The 13,680-nt window shown below is 38.0% G+C and overlaps 1 protein-coding gene and 1 long non-coding RNA gene across 2 annotated transcripts in view; one reads left to right on the forward strand and one right to left on the reverse strand.

Moving 5' to 3' along the window:
- LOC128575182 (uncharacterized) overlaps nucleotides 1–10,165 on the forward strand; it is a 48,995-nt gene extending 38,830 nt beyond the window's left edge. Inside the window, exons 5-6 of the long non-coding RNA XR_008376943.1 lie at nucleotides 6,520–6,666; nucleotides 6,702–10,165. This is a non-coding gene — a long non-coding RNA (uncharacterized LOC128575182). The remainder of the gene's footprint in view (nucleotides 1–6,519; nucleotides 6,667–6,701) is intronic.
- The window catches only part of KIF27 (kinesin family member 27), a 135,356-nt gene that overhangs the window by 21,611 nt on the left and 100,065 nt on the right, over nucleotides 1–13,680 (reverse strand). Inside the window, exons 13-14 of the mRNA XM_053576488.1 lie at nucleotides 11,640–11,816; nucleotides 1,196–1,411 (exon numbers count right to left, since the gene is read on the reverse strand). Coding sequence (XP_053432463.1) covers nucleotides 1,196–1,411; nucleotides 11,640–11,816 — 393 coding nt within the window. The remainder of the gene's footprint in view (nucleotides 1–1,195; nucleotides 1,412–11,639; nucleotides 11,817–13,680) is intronic.

A 13,680-nucleotide genomic window follows, 5' to 3' on the forward strand; every position in this document is an offset into this window, starting at 1 on the left:
AAGAATCTAATTTCATGCTATCATTCCTCCTATTTCTTAAAAAGTCCCCTTAATTTCCTCTCACTTGCTTCAATCTAAAACACCACAAGATGCATGAACGTATGTGATTCCCAGGTACTCACCTTCTCTTAACAATTTTCCCATTTTGATAATGACAGGACATGAATAATAAATATTTGCTGAGAAATTTCAGGATCCAAAGTTCATCTCTGTCTCACAAAGTAAGGTATAGGTACCACTACCAGCTGAATTAAAATTCTGGAAAAAGGCCAAGTCTCAGGCAATATGCTAGCCAATAAATGAGTCATCTTTTACGTAGTTTAAAAAAACAAGTGAGAGGGGGCAGCGCCTGTGGCTCAGTGAGTAGGGTGCCAGCCCATATGCCAAGGGTGGTGGGTTCAAACCCAGCCCCGGCCAAACTGCAACAAAAAAATAGCCGGGCGTTGTGGCGGGCGCCTGTAGTCCCAGCTGCTCGGGAGGCTGAGGCAAGAGAATCGCGTAAGCCCAAGAGTTAGAGGTTGCTGTGAGCCGTGTGACACCACGGCACTCTACCCGAGGGCGGTACAGTGAGACTCTGTCTCTACAAAAAAAAAAAAAAAAAAGTGAGAAAAGCCATATCCTCTCCTAAATGAAAACCATAACTAAATGTATTTTACTGAGATTTGGATTTTGTGCATCTGTTTGGCTGCACAAAGTGTGGAATGTACTCCCAAACATTGAGCCTTTCTCAAATAAGCTTCCATGGGAAGAATTAACTCTTAACACCCTAGGTATCTATTCTGTGTAATGAGTTACCTAGCGTCACTTAAGAAGGATGTATAGAGAAAAACTAGGTGCCCTCCTTAGAAGAATTGAGAAAAGAATTCCTGAAATCATCTTCTGTACGCTATGATTTCAAATAAGAAACTCCAGCTGAGAAGGTGGCCATGCTCAAAGAAAGTATTAGTTTCCTAATGCCTGGTAGTGCTAGAAAGTGGCCATGTCCATAGACCACTATGTGAGGACATCTCAGTCTCTAATCAAACATGGTTTATGGTGCCAAACAGGTGCCAGGTGAGTTCCCTACCTCTGACAAAGTCTCAAGGAAACCAGGTTTATCAGATTTATCATTTTTATGATTATGTGAAAGAGGCTGAGGAAATCACTCAAGTGATCCATCATACAGAACCTCCAGTTCCAAAGAATATTGACTTACTTCAGGTGATAACACTCCACCATTTTTAAGTTTTTCATCCACACTGTTTCTTCGTCTCTGGAGTTGATCCTTTTCTTTCTGGAGGACTTGAACTTGTTCTGAAATCTTTATTTGTTCCTCAGCTGTGCTGCCCTGGAGCTGCATGCTCTTTTCAGACAACTCTTGGTCCAACAAGTTTAGGCGAGTTGATATTTTCAAACTATCTTTGCTTAAGGCCTAAAAAGACATAACCCATCAGACACCCCAAAAACAATTACTAGAAATCCAGACTGAGTGTAAATCAGGAAAAACAAAGAAAATTACTAAATGAATATATTTTTAGCTTTTGTGTTTTGTTTTGTTTTTTTTGAGACAGGGTCTCACTATGTCACCCTCAGTAGAGTGCTGTCATGTCACAGCTCACAGCAACCTCAAACTCTTGGGCTTAAGCAATTCTCTTGCATCAGCCTCCCAAGTAGCTGGGACTACAGGTGCCAGTCAAAACACCCGGCTATTTTTTTGTAATAGTTGTCATTGTTGTTTGGCAGGCCTGGGCTGGGTTCAAAACCGCCAGCCCTGATGTATGTGGCCTCTGAGCTATAGGCACCGAGCCTATTTTTAGCTTTTATGTTATTGTTTTCACCCATGGCTTTTTTGGGGGGCAAAGGGGAGAAGGTTCATTTTCCAAAATCTTAAGTTAAATGCCTTTTCTAAACAAAAGGATAGATTTGAACTGTGAGTTTACTACTAAGAATTGCCTTAGCTAGGTTTTGAGAAATAGTGTTTTTCTTCTGTATTCTTTTGTATTTCTTTTCTTCAGCTTGTCTGTCTTGGCTTGTTATATTGTAGAATTATGTCATAATTTCCTATGGGTTGAGATGTGGTTTAAACAATTATTGGTGGGTTTAAACATATAATTTTTTTCTCTGATTTCATTCTGATCAGAAAATATGGCCAGATTTATAAAGATGTTCATTATGGCCTAATTTAAGATAATTTGTAAAATATTTTTTTCATCACAATAATCCATGTATATACACCATAAGGTTTACAATTTTGTATGTTACACTATCATAAGGTTTATAATTTTTAAAAAACAGTCCCTCCTCCCAAATTTTCACTTCTGTCCCACTCCCCAGAAACAGCTACCTTCAAACCTTTTTAAATTGTTTCTTCTGCTGTTTATGGCTTTTTGTTGTTGTTATTGTTGTTGCTGATTTTTTTTTTTTTTTGTGGTTTTTGGCCGGGGCTGGGTTTGAACCCGCCACCTCCGGCATATGGGACCAGCGCCCTACTCCTTGAGCCACAGGCGCTGCCCAGTTGTTGCTGATTTTTGAGACACAGTCTCGCTGTTGCCCCAGGGGACTGCAATGGCGTTACATAGCTCACTGAAACCTCAAATTACTGGGCCTAAGCGATTGATCTTCCTACCTCAGCGCCCTGAGTAGCTGGAGTTACAGTGCACACCACCATCCCCACCTAATGTTTCTATTTTTGAAGAAACAGGGTTGGGCGGCGCCTGTGGCTTAAGGAGTAGGGCGCCGGTCCCATATGCCAGAGGTGGCGGGTTCAAACCCAGCCCCGGCCAAAAAAAAAAAAAAAAAAATGAAGAAACAGGGTCTTGCTCTTATGTTGGTCTTGAACTCCTGAGATGAAGCAATTCTCCTGCCTCTGCCTCCCAGAGTTCTAGGATTACAAGTGTGAACCACTGGCCTATCTCCATTTTTCTAAATGGATGTTATCAATTTTAGATATTGTCTATTGACTGTGTATTACAAGAGATAAGGATTTAGTACTCTTATACTTCTTACTTCCCCTCGCCCTACATTCTCCCAATGTAAGTTAAACTTTTACAATTTTTTAGTTAAATCAGTATTCATTTACATTATTATGACTTTGTGATTATTATTCATAAGCTGAACTATCTAGTATAAAATCTTCTATTCACTACAATTTTTAGTACCATATTTTTTTCCTTAGTCTTTTGTTTTACCAGTATTTTTTGTATCACTTGATCAAACTTATCAGGAAATCTTTTCAATCCATTCTTTTCTAGAGACATTGTGCATAGAACATCTATCATCCTGCTCCAAACTGGACTGGTTGTCCTGAAACTTCCTATCGATATTCCTTGGGAATTTCGTGTTAGATCTCATTTTCAGAATTCTAAGTCTTCCTTTTTCATAGTTTATGCCCTTATTTTTGTGGAGCATATTCTCCAGTAGCTTTCTGAGACAGACATGATGGAAAATAATTTTTCTACTTGAGAATACCCTTATTCTAGCTGCACATTTGATTGAGAGTTTGGTTTAGGAGAGAATTATTGATTAGTAATTGTTTTCTTCATAAGTTTAAAGATTCCTTCAGGTCTTTTAACTGCTAATGAAGAAAGTTGGTAAGTCCAATGCCATTCTGATTCTTGATATTTACAAGTCTTTTCTATCTGGAAGCTTTCAGAATCTTCTTTTTGCAGCTCTTCTTTGTACTTATGCCTTCACAATGATATGGTTTAGGTACTCATTTTGCTGGGCCCTTGATGGGCCATTTCAATCCAGAGTTTCATATGATCCCAAAAGTATTGGGAAAACTTTTTTTTTTCCTGAGACAGAGTCTCTCTCTGTGGTCCAGGCTAAAATGCTGTAGCATCATAGCTCCTCATAGCAACCTCAAACTCCTGGGCTCAAGTGATCCTCTTGCCTCATCCTCTGGAGTAGCTGGGACTACGGATGCCTGCTACAACTCCTGGCTAATTTTCCATTTTTTTTTTAGTAGAGACGGGGGTCTTACTCTTGCTCAGGCTGGTCTCAAACTCGTGAGTTCAGGCAATCCACCTGCCCCAGTCTCTCAAGAGTGCAAGGATTATAGACGTGAGCCACTGTGCCCAGTTGGGAAAACTTTTTACATTATATTTTTGATAATCTCTTCTGTTTTCTCTGTGATATCTTTCTGGAATTCCCATTACTTGGATATCGGGCTTCCTAGACTGTGTGCTTTCTCCTATTTTCAACTGTCTTTTTACTTACGTTCTGGGATATTTCCTCAACTTATCCTCTGATCCTTTTAATTTCCAAGAGTTCTGTCATGGATTTTCTTTTTTTTCCCTAGGTAGAGTTCCGTGGCATTATAGCTCACAGCAACCTCAAACTCCCGAGCTCAAGCAATTCTCTTGCCTCAGCCTTCCAAGTAGCTGGGACTACAAGCACTTGCCACAATACCTGGCTATTTTTTTAGAGGCAGAGTCTCACTCTTGGTCAGGCTAGTCTCAAACAAGTTAAACTTGTTGCTGAGCTCAGGCAATCCACCCACCTCGGCCTCCCAGAATGCTAGGATTACAGGAGTGAGCCACCGAGCCTGGCCATAGATTTTTTTAAATAACCTACAGTTCTTATTTTATGGATAGAGTATCATCATCTTTTACCCTATTGAAGATATTAGGGCTTAAGTTTTTTTCAACTTCTTGTTCTATCTTTAATTGCTCTGAGTTTGTTTTTTTCAACTTCTTGTTCTATCTTTAATTACTCTGAGTTTGTTTTTCCTTTTATCTTTAATGTTGATAAGCATTCCTGGAATGTCCATCACATTTAAGAGTCAAGTATTAAAAAGCTGACAAGATATGTGATGAGAGCATAGGAGGGACACTCTGAAAGTTTTGTGATACACAAAAATTAAACATAAAATCATTTTGATTGTATTTTTTCAAAATAACATTCATTCTGAAATAACATTCAAAAACACATTCACTTTTGCATTCTGGTAAACCAGTTTTAAAAACACTCTTTCTTCAAGGCTGCATTCCATGGTGTACATATACCACAATTTGTTAATCCATTCGTGGATCGTTGGGCACTTGGGTTTCTTCTATGACTTAGCAATTATGAATAGGGCTGCAATAAAGATTCCAGTACAAATATCTTTGTTATGATGTGCTTTTTGGTCTTCTGGGTATATGCCCAGCAGAGGAATTACAGGATTGAATGGCAGATCTATTTTTAGATCTCTAAGTGTTCTCCATATATCTTTCCAAAAGGAATGTATTAGTTTGCATTCCCACCAGCAGTGCAGAAGTGTTCCCTTTTCTCCACATCCACGCCAACATCTCTGGTCTTGAGATTTTGTGATATAGGCTAGTCTCACTGGAGTTAGATGATATCTCAAAGTAGTTTTGATTTGCATTTCTCTGATGATTAAAAATGATGAGCATTTTTTCATGTCTGAAGGCCGCTCGCCTGTCTTCTTCGGAGAAGTTTCTTTTCAATTCTCTTGCCCAGCCTGTGATGGTATCCCTTGTTCTTTTCTTGCTAATGCATTTGAGTTCTCTGTGGATTCTGGTTATTAAACCTTTGTCAGAGACATAACCAGCAAATATCTTCTCCCATTCTGGTGGCTGTTTGCTTGCTTTACTTACTGTGTTCTTGGCTGTGCAGAAACTTTTTAGTTTGATCAAGTCCCAAAAGCAGCCTTGAAGAAAGATGGAGACCTCACCTCCTTCATGTTTACATGGATGGAGCTGGAACATATTCTTCTCAGTAAAGTGTCTCAAGAATGGAAGAAAAAATATCCAATGTATTCACCCCTACTATGAAACTAACTTAGGACCTTCACATGAAGCTTTAACCAAGTTACAACCTAAGAACAGGGGGAAGGGGAAGAGCATGGGGAGGGAGGGGGGAGGTGGGGGAGGGAGGGAGATTGAAAGGATCACACGTGTGGTGCATCTTACAAGGGTACATGTGAGCCTTGGCAAATGTGGAATGTAAATGTCTTGACAAAGTAACTAGGATAGTGCCAGGAGGGCTATGTCAACTAATGAGTTGAAAATGTGTCAAATATTCTGTGAAACAAGTATATGGTGCCCCATGATCATACTGATGTACACAGCTATGATTTAATTCAAAAAAAAAAGAAAAAAACTACATTTAAAAAAAAAAAAAAAACACTCTTTCCGTTCATTTTCTTCAAGTGTTATGAGCTCACTTTCTTGAGTGTGAACAGCTTCTTCAGGATATGTGATTTTCTTCTGGGGGGAACAGAAGAAAATTTCTTCAAGTGTTATGAGCTCACTTTCTTGAGTGTGAACAGCTTCTTCGGCATATGTGATTTTCTTCGGGGGGGAACAGGAAATCATCACATGGGCTGGGTAGGACTGTAAAGTGGAAGTTTAATCTCTGTGGACTCCAGGAACTGAATGGTGATACTAGCTGTGTGGGCAGACATGTTGTCATGTTACATAGGTGGTTCCCCCCAAAGTCGTGTTCGTGGCTGCCCTGCTTGAAGCTTCCTGAAAATTTTTAGTAGGCATACTGTTCTGCACCACTGAGCAGTAACGGTCCTTTTTCCCTCCACAGGAACAGTTGCAACATGACCACTTTTGGAGAAAAATGTTGCCACCATTTTCTTTCCAACAATTCAGGGCTGCTTCACTTTTGTTAGTGGATTTTCATGGAGGCCGGGATTCATACTATTGACTGACACTTATTCTCTGGATCAAACTGGTAAATCCAGGTTTCATCACCAATAATGATGTCAGAAACACATCCCTCAAATATGACCAGCATTTCTTCAACCATTCAGGATGTGCTTTTGCTCATCTGTCAAAGTGTGAGGCACTCATTTGGATGAAACTTTCCTAACTCAAAAGTTATCACAGAGCAGGATTTTGGACACTGCTGGCAAGCCATTCTATAGTGCCGCTTCAGTGCCCTTAAATGTCACTCACTGTTTTCAGGAACCATTTTGTCCACAGTGACGATACTTAACCTCAGTCACAGTAACTTGTGAGACACCCACTCCTCTCCTCATCTTCTCTTCGTTTTTTTTTTTTTTTTTACAGTTTTTGGCCGGGGCTGGGTTTGAACCCATCACCTCCGGCATATGGGGCCAGAGCCCTACCCCTTTGAGCCACAGGCGCCATCCCTCTTCTCATCTTTCAGAGAAGTTCTGCCTCTTCTAAATTCTTGAAACCACTGAAAAATTGTCCACTGGGAAGGTCCCCCAAAGCCCACTGCAAATGCTCAAGGCTTTGAGACTCCTTTAATTCGCTTTTAAAATGATAGAAAACTATTGCACATAAATGTTCTCTTCCCAGCTCCATAGCTGACACTGATTGTCAAATAGAGGAATGAAGCCTCCCAGCAACAGAAATGAACTGAGCAAGTTGAAAGTTGCATGGGTGAAACTTAACAACAACAACAAGGATGCCATTGTTGACTGTATTTCTTGGAAGTGAAAATAATGGACCGGAACACAGCCTGTCTCCAAATTTTTGTAGTGACCTTCATATATGCAGGATCTAGCCACTTATTTGGGAGCTCCCAAATTTAAGTGTTTTTAGGTCTTTTTTTTTTTTTTCAGAGACTTTCAGAAAATCTGCCAGTTTCCTGCTGGGAAGTATAAATCTGGCTGCCAGCATTCTGGGATCCAGGTAGAAACTAGGAAATGGATTTTTCAGGATTCATATGGAAACCTGCATTCATTCTCTGTTTGGAGTATTTTGACTTATCCTGACCTCTTGCTGTGCCTGGTTCAATCTTCAGAAAACAAATCATCTTGTACCAGAGGGAGAAAATAGTTCTATGCCCTATTTTCATCCTATGCCTCACTCCTATTTTCTGAAAATCTTAGTTCTTTGATTTCTGAGTCTTTTTGATGTTCTATGTGAATTGTATCTTCTAATACTATAGTCTTTTTGATGTGAATCATAGCTCTCTAATGCTATTAATTTTTTCAAAAAGGGAAAAAACTAAAGCCAAAGCCTTGGCTCTCAGTTGTGTTTCTTTTTATTAAATCATAACTGTATAACATTAATGTATTTATGGGGTACAGTGTGCTGATTTGATATATAGTGTGGAATGCTTATATCAAACTGGTTAACATAACCATCACCTCACTTATTTGTTGTGGTGAGACATTTATAGTCTACTTTTTTTTTTTTGAGACAGAGTCTCACTAAGTCATCCTTAGTAGAGTGCTGTGGCATCACAGCTCACAGCAATCTCAAACACTTGGGCTTAAGCAATTCTCTTGCCTCAGCCTCCCAAGTAACTGGGACTACAGGTGCCTGCTGGGACTACAGGTGCCTGACACAACGCCCAGCTGTTTTTTGTTGCAGTTCTCATTGTTGTTTAGCTGGGCTGGGCTGGGTTGGAAACTCACTGTATGTGGCTGGTGCCATAACCACTGTGCTACAGACGCCAAGCCACTCTACTTTTAATAGTTTTGAAATGTACCGTTGCATTGTGCACATTAGGTGAGGTCCCACCAAATACCCTCACTCCTCCCAGCCCCTCTTCCTCTTCCCTCCTTCTTCCTGGACTATAGTTGTGTTTTATCATTCATATGAATGTGTAGGTGATTATATATTGGTTTCATAACAGTATTGAGTATGCTGGATATTTTTTCTTCCATTCATGAGATACTTTACTAAGAAAAATATGTTCTGGGCATTTGGTTTGGAACTTCTTCTGTTTTGCTAAGTCAGTAACTTCTCATCTATTTACTTTCTATCTAACAAACTTTCATTTTCTTTTGGTAATCTTTTGTCCTCTTTTATCTCCTGTACTATCTTTGCCCCTTTATGATTTTATAACTTTTAAAAAGCAATAGCTTTAGTGAGCTACTACTATGCATATTCCACATAACCATAAAATTCATCTGAAGTGTATAATTCAGTGGTTTTTAGTATATTCACAGAGTTATGCAACCATCACCACAATCAATTTTAGCACATGTTTTATCATCCCCCCAAAGAAACTCCATGACCATTAACTGTCATTCAATTTCCTCCTTTATCCTCCACCAGCCCTAGGTAACCACTATTCTCTTTTTTTCTCTCTGGACATAAATGGAATTGCCTATTCTCGACACTTGATATAAATGGTATCATACAAAGGTGGCCTTTTGTGACTGGCTTCTTTCACTTAATATATATTTTCAAGGTTCATTCATTTTATAGCATGAATCAGTACTTCATTCCTTTCTGTTTTTACATTCATCAGTTGATAAACATTTGTGTTGTTTTCATTTCTCATAACATCTATCCTAGAAGGGGTGAAGTAGTATCACATTTAAGTTTTAATTTGCATTTCCCAGATGGCTAATAATGCTGAACATCTTTTTACATGCACTTATTGGCCACCTGTACATCTTCTTAGGCAAAATGTCCATTCATATTCTTTGCCCATTTTTCAATTGGGCTGTCTTTTTACTATTGAGTTGTAAGAATTTTTTACATATTCTAGATGAAGATCTTTATCAGATACATGATTTGCAAATATATTTGTGAGTTGTCTTTTCACTTTCTTGACGGTGTCTTTGGCATCATAAAACATTAAAGTTTTAAATTTTGATAAAGTTCAGTTTACCTACTGTTTCTTTTGTTGCTTGTGAGTTACGTGTAATATCCAAGAAACCATTACTTAACTGAAAGAAAGAAGGTCACAAAGATTTATGCCTATGTGTTCTAAAAGTTTTATTGTTTTAGCTTTTACATGTAGGCTTATGATCCATTTTGAGTTAAACGTGTATAGGGTATGAATATATTCCTTTGCTGTCATTTCAGTGGGGTAATATGCATGCGTTTAGTCCATCATGTTCCTTGTCTGAAATGCATATATAATCAAGTCTTATAAATATTTCTCAAATACTGGCAAAGATATAATCTTTGTATGCCTTTTGTTCACAAAAGAACCCTTTAGGATAACAGTCTCAAGTTACCCTTCTGTTTCATTAAAATAATTTAACCACTTTGGTCAACTGTGGTTTTCACTTATTTGTATTTCCTACTTATAGTATGTTCTTGCTTCCTAAATATTACACCTTATGGAGAACAGAAAACAACTGTTTTCATTTATTTTTCTGTATCACGAAGTAAACTTATTCCAGGAAAAAGATTATCCTGCTCTTTCTTTTTTATTTTTCCTCTTTTCTTATTATACAGAACATATCCTGAAGGTCCAGGTAATTTTCTTCTATTTACTCACTTAAGATTTTGTTAATCTCCTTTGTTGGCATTTATATGCTGTGAGGAACAGCTTTTACAACTTGACCCTAACAGCTAGTTTTAGCAAGTTGCCTGGATATTGCACCAGCAACTAGGCTGGCTGGAGGGGCCACTTCCAACCCTGTTCCCATGGTCTGGTACTAATAGCTATTTCAACATAAACAGGGAACTGGAGGACAGAGCAAAGGTAAGTACTGGTCCTTATTTCCATCTATTTATTATATTGATGTAGAGAGGTTAAGAACACACCATAATCAATTTGGATCCTCCTGGTCTAAATGCTGACTGAAAGGCAAGTCTAATAGAGGGGCAGGTTACCAATCCTCATTCTGTTCCATGACTCTGTAAGTAGCCTGATCCTGGGCCCAAGGCTAGCTGTAGATGAAGGTAACAGGTACAAAGTCCTCTCCTACTCTAGCCTCTTTTTCTGATGCTGTTGTTGAAAATACGTATAGATGGGTTAAAAAAAAATTAGTCCTGGTCCTTCTACTCTGTCCATAATCATTCCTTTTTTAAAAATTAAAATTAGGCAAACTCCTTTATAAAACCACTTTGGCTCATAAAATCTAAGTCCTCCAGGAAAAATTTTTGTAAAGGCTCTCAAGTCTTTATAATTTAACAATAAACAAACCTTCATTACACAGAATCTTCTTTCTTTTATAAGAATCCCATAAACCCCTAAGTTTGGGTGGGAGCAACATGATGAACTTCAAGTTTATTTTTCCAAATTACCAATATTCACTATAAAGCAGCACATAACAGTACAATTTATTTAATATATCCACTAAAGTTAATGATAGAGGTTGTATGGATTGGGAAGAGGGGAAATTGAAGAGTTATTGCTTAATCATTACAGAGTTTCTATTTGGGGTAATAAAGTTTTAGAAATAGATAGTAATGATAACTATATAGTACTGCAAAAGTAATGAATGTCACTGAACTGTATACTTAAACCTAGGGTGCATCTTGGAAGGGTGCAGGTGAAGTTTACTAAGTGTAGAGTATAAGGGTTTGAACACAATAATTAAGAAAATGCCACGAAGGCTATGTTAACCAGTTGGGTGAAAACATTTCAGACTGTATATGGAACCAGCACATTGTACTTCATGATTGCATTATTGTACACAGCTATGATTTAATAAAAAAAAACTAAAATGTTAATAAAAATAAATAAATAAATAAATAGTTGAAATGGTAAATCTTAAATGTTCTGTATATTTTACCACAATAAAAAATACCAAAGAAGTAATAATAAATCATCCTTGGCTGAACACTTAACATTTTACTTCGAAATTCCAATAGATTTTAGTGATGGTCATTTGATAAGCAGTAATAAGCAAAACACTGAAAACAAGAAGTGTTTCTTTCAGTTTCTCATTTTACAATGGTATGATTTACTTCTTAGAGAGAAAAGTCCTAGTTTATATGGCTTGCAGCCAGAATCAAATGGTGTATTAAATACAATACCTGACTAGATCTCAACTTCTTATTTTCCAGGTGGCTCTTCTCCTGTAACAGGGCCTCCTTCTTAGAAACTAAGGCCTCCCGTTTCTTTAAGTCTTCTTCCAGCTCCTCTAATTCTTGGCGTTGGTTCAGAACTTTCTCTACTTCTTCATCTAACCATTTCTTTTGCTCGTCCAATTTCTACATTAAAATTTCAAAGAAATGTTATTTGTTTTTCCTTCTGCCATAAAAATTATATGGTAATAATATAATTTCAGATTGGCCAAAACCTCTTAAATGAACATTTATAAAACTGTCACTAAGAGTAACTCATTTTCTTGCCTGAAACCCTAAAAGAAGTGGTCCCAGTTAAGATGTTGCTGGGTTGTTTTCATAAGGCATTAAAATATACTCCCCAAATACGTTAGAGTCTGGGACTTTTCAGCAAGACAAAGTAAGTGATGACCATTTTCTATGCCTATATCAAGAGTCTTTTTTCCACATTGTAGAGGTGCATACTTCTGTCATTACTCTGGTGGTTGCTCTTTTAGTCTGTCTCCCCAGCTTGAACTCCTTGATTGACTGCAGGGAGTGTAATTTTTGCCTCTTTATCCATAATGCCTGATACAGTACCTGGCCCACAGTTGGCATTCAAAAAATATTAAATGAGTGAATGAATAGCCTGATTCAATCAATCAATGAAATGAATAAATGAATACACATTGATTCATTATGAAGACATAGATGATAGAGCATAGAAGGAAATACAATCTGTATTATAGCTTGTCAAAATAATTATCTTAAAAAATAAACTGAGCTGGAAAGATATCTAAAACAAACATCTTAGAACTCTCTGGAATTAAGTATACCCAGAAACACATATACACATCAATATTAATGGAATATGACCATCCACGAAGAGCTCTACTAATAAAACAATGCCACCAAAGCAACAAATAAATTTATAATATCAATACTATTTTCCAGTTCTTCATGAACCTTATACAAAAGGTTCCTAGTAATCAATATTAAGTGGCCAAGGCAAAGAAGATGCAGAGCTATTCAGTCTTCCATCTAGACTAGATAGTATGATCCTATAAGCACTATCAAGTACCGTAGACTAAAATAGTAGCTCTGTAATTATTAGTAACAAGAAAAGCAACTATAAACGTGTTAGTTTTATCATATTCTTAGAAACACCAATAAGAGACCTATGAAGTCTAGCAAGTAACAACTACATATTCTACAAACATTCCCCAACTGTGAGTAGGGTTTGAAAGATGAATTAGAAATCTTTTCTAAGCCTCAATGCAAAAAAGAGAAAAATCAAAAGAACTGTGATTTTTCATGACATTTCTGGGTGAAAAACCTGTGATACATACATGACAATGACATGATAATACATCATGCCCCAAATGATAACAGTGACTTTATCATGTGATAATACATCCATGCCCAAAATGTCACTGTTAAAATCTAATATACAAAATTTGGGCTTGGTGTCCATGCTCAGTGATTAGGGCACTGGCCACATGCACAGGGCCTGGTGGGTTCAAACCCAGCCAGGGCCTGCTAAACAACAATGACAAAAATAACAAAAAAATGTCTAGGCATTATGGCGGGCACCTGTAGTCCCAGCTACTGGGAGGCTGAGGCAAGAGAATCGCTTAAGCCCAAGAGTTTGAGGTTGCTGTGAGCTATGACGCCACAGCACTCCACCAAGGGTGACATAATGAGACTATGTCTCAAAAAAAGTAAAAAGAAAAAATTTGGTGGCTAGCCATAGTGGCTCGTGCCTATAATCGCAGCACTTGTGGAGACTGGGGTGGAAGCTTCAGGCCAGGAGTTTGATACCAGCCTGGCAACAGAGCAAGACTCTTTCTCTCCAAAAAATAAAAATAAATAAATAAGTAAATAGCCAGGTGTGGTAGCAAGATCACTTGAGCCCAGGAGTTCAAAGTTATAGTGGGCTATGTTCATGCCATTGCATTCCAGCTGGGGCAGCAGAGCGAGACCCCATCTCTACAAAAAATTTAAAAGTTAGCTAGGTGTGGTGGCGTGCACT

This window comes from Nycticebus coucang, chromosome 2 (genome assembly GCF_027406575.1).
Source record: "Nycticebus coucang isolate mNycCou1 chromosome 2, mNycCou1.pri, whole genome shotgun sequence".
Taxonomy (NCBI): Eukaryota; Metazoa; Chordata; class Mammalia; order Primates; family Lorisidae; genus Nycticebus; species Nycticebus coucang.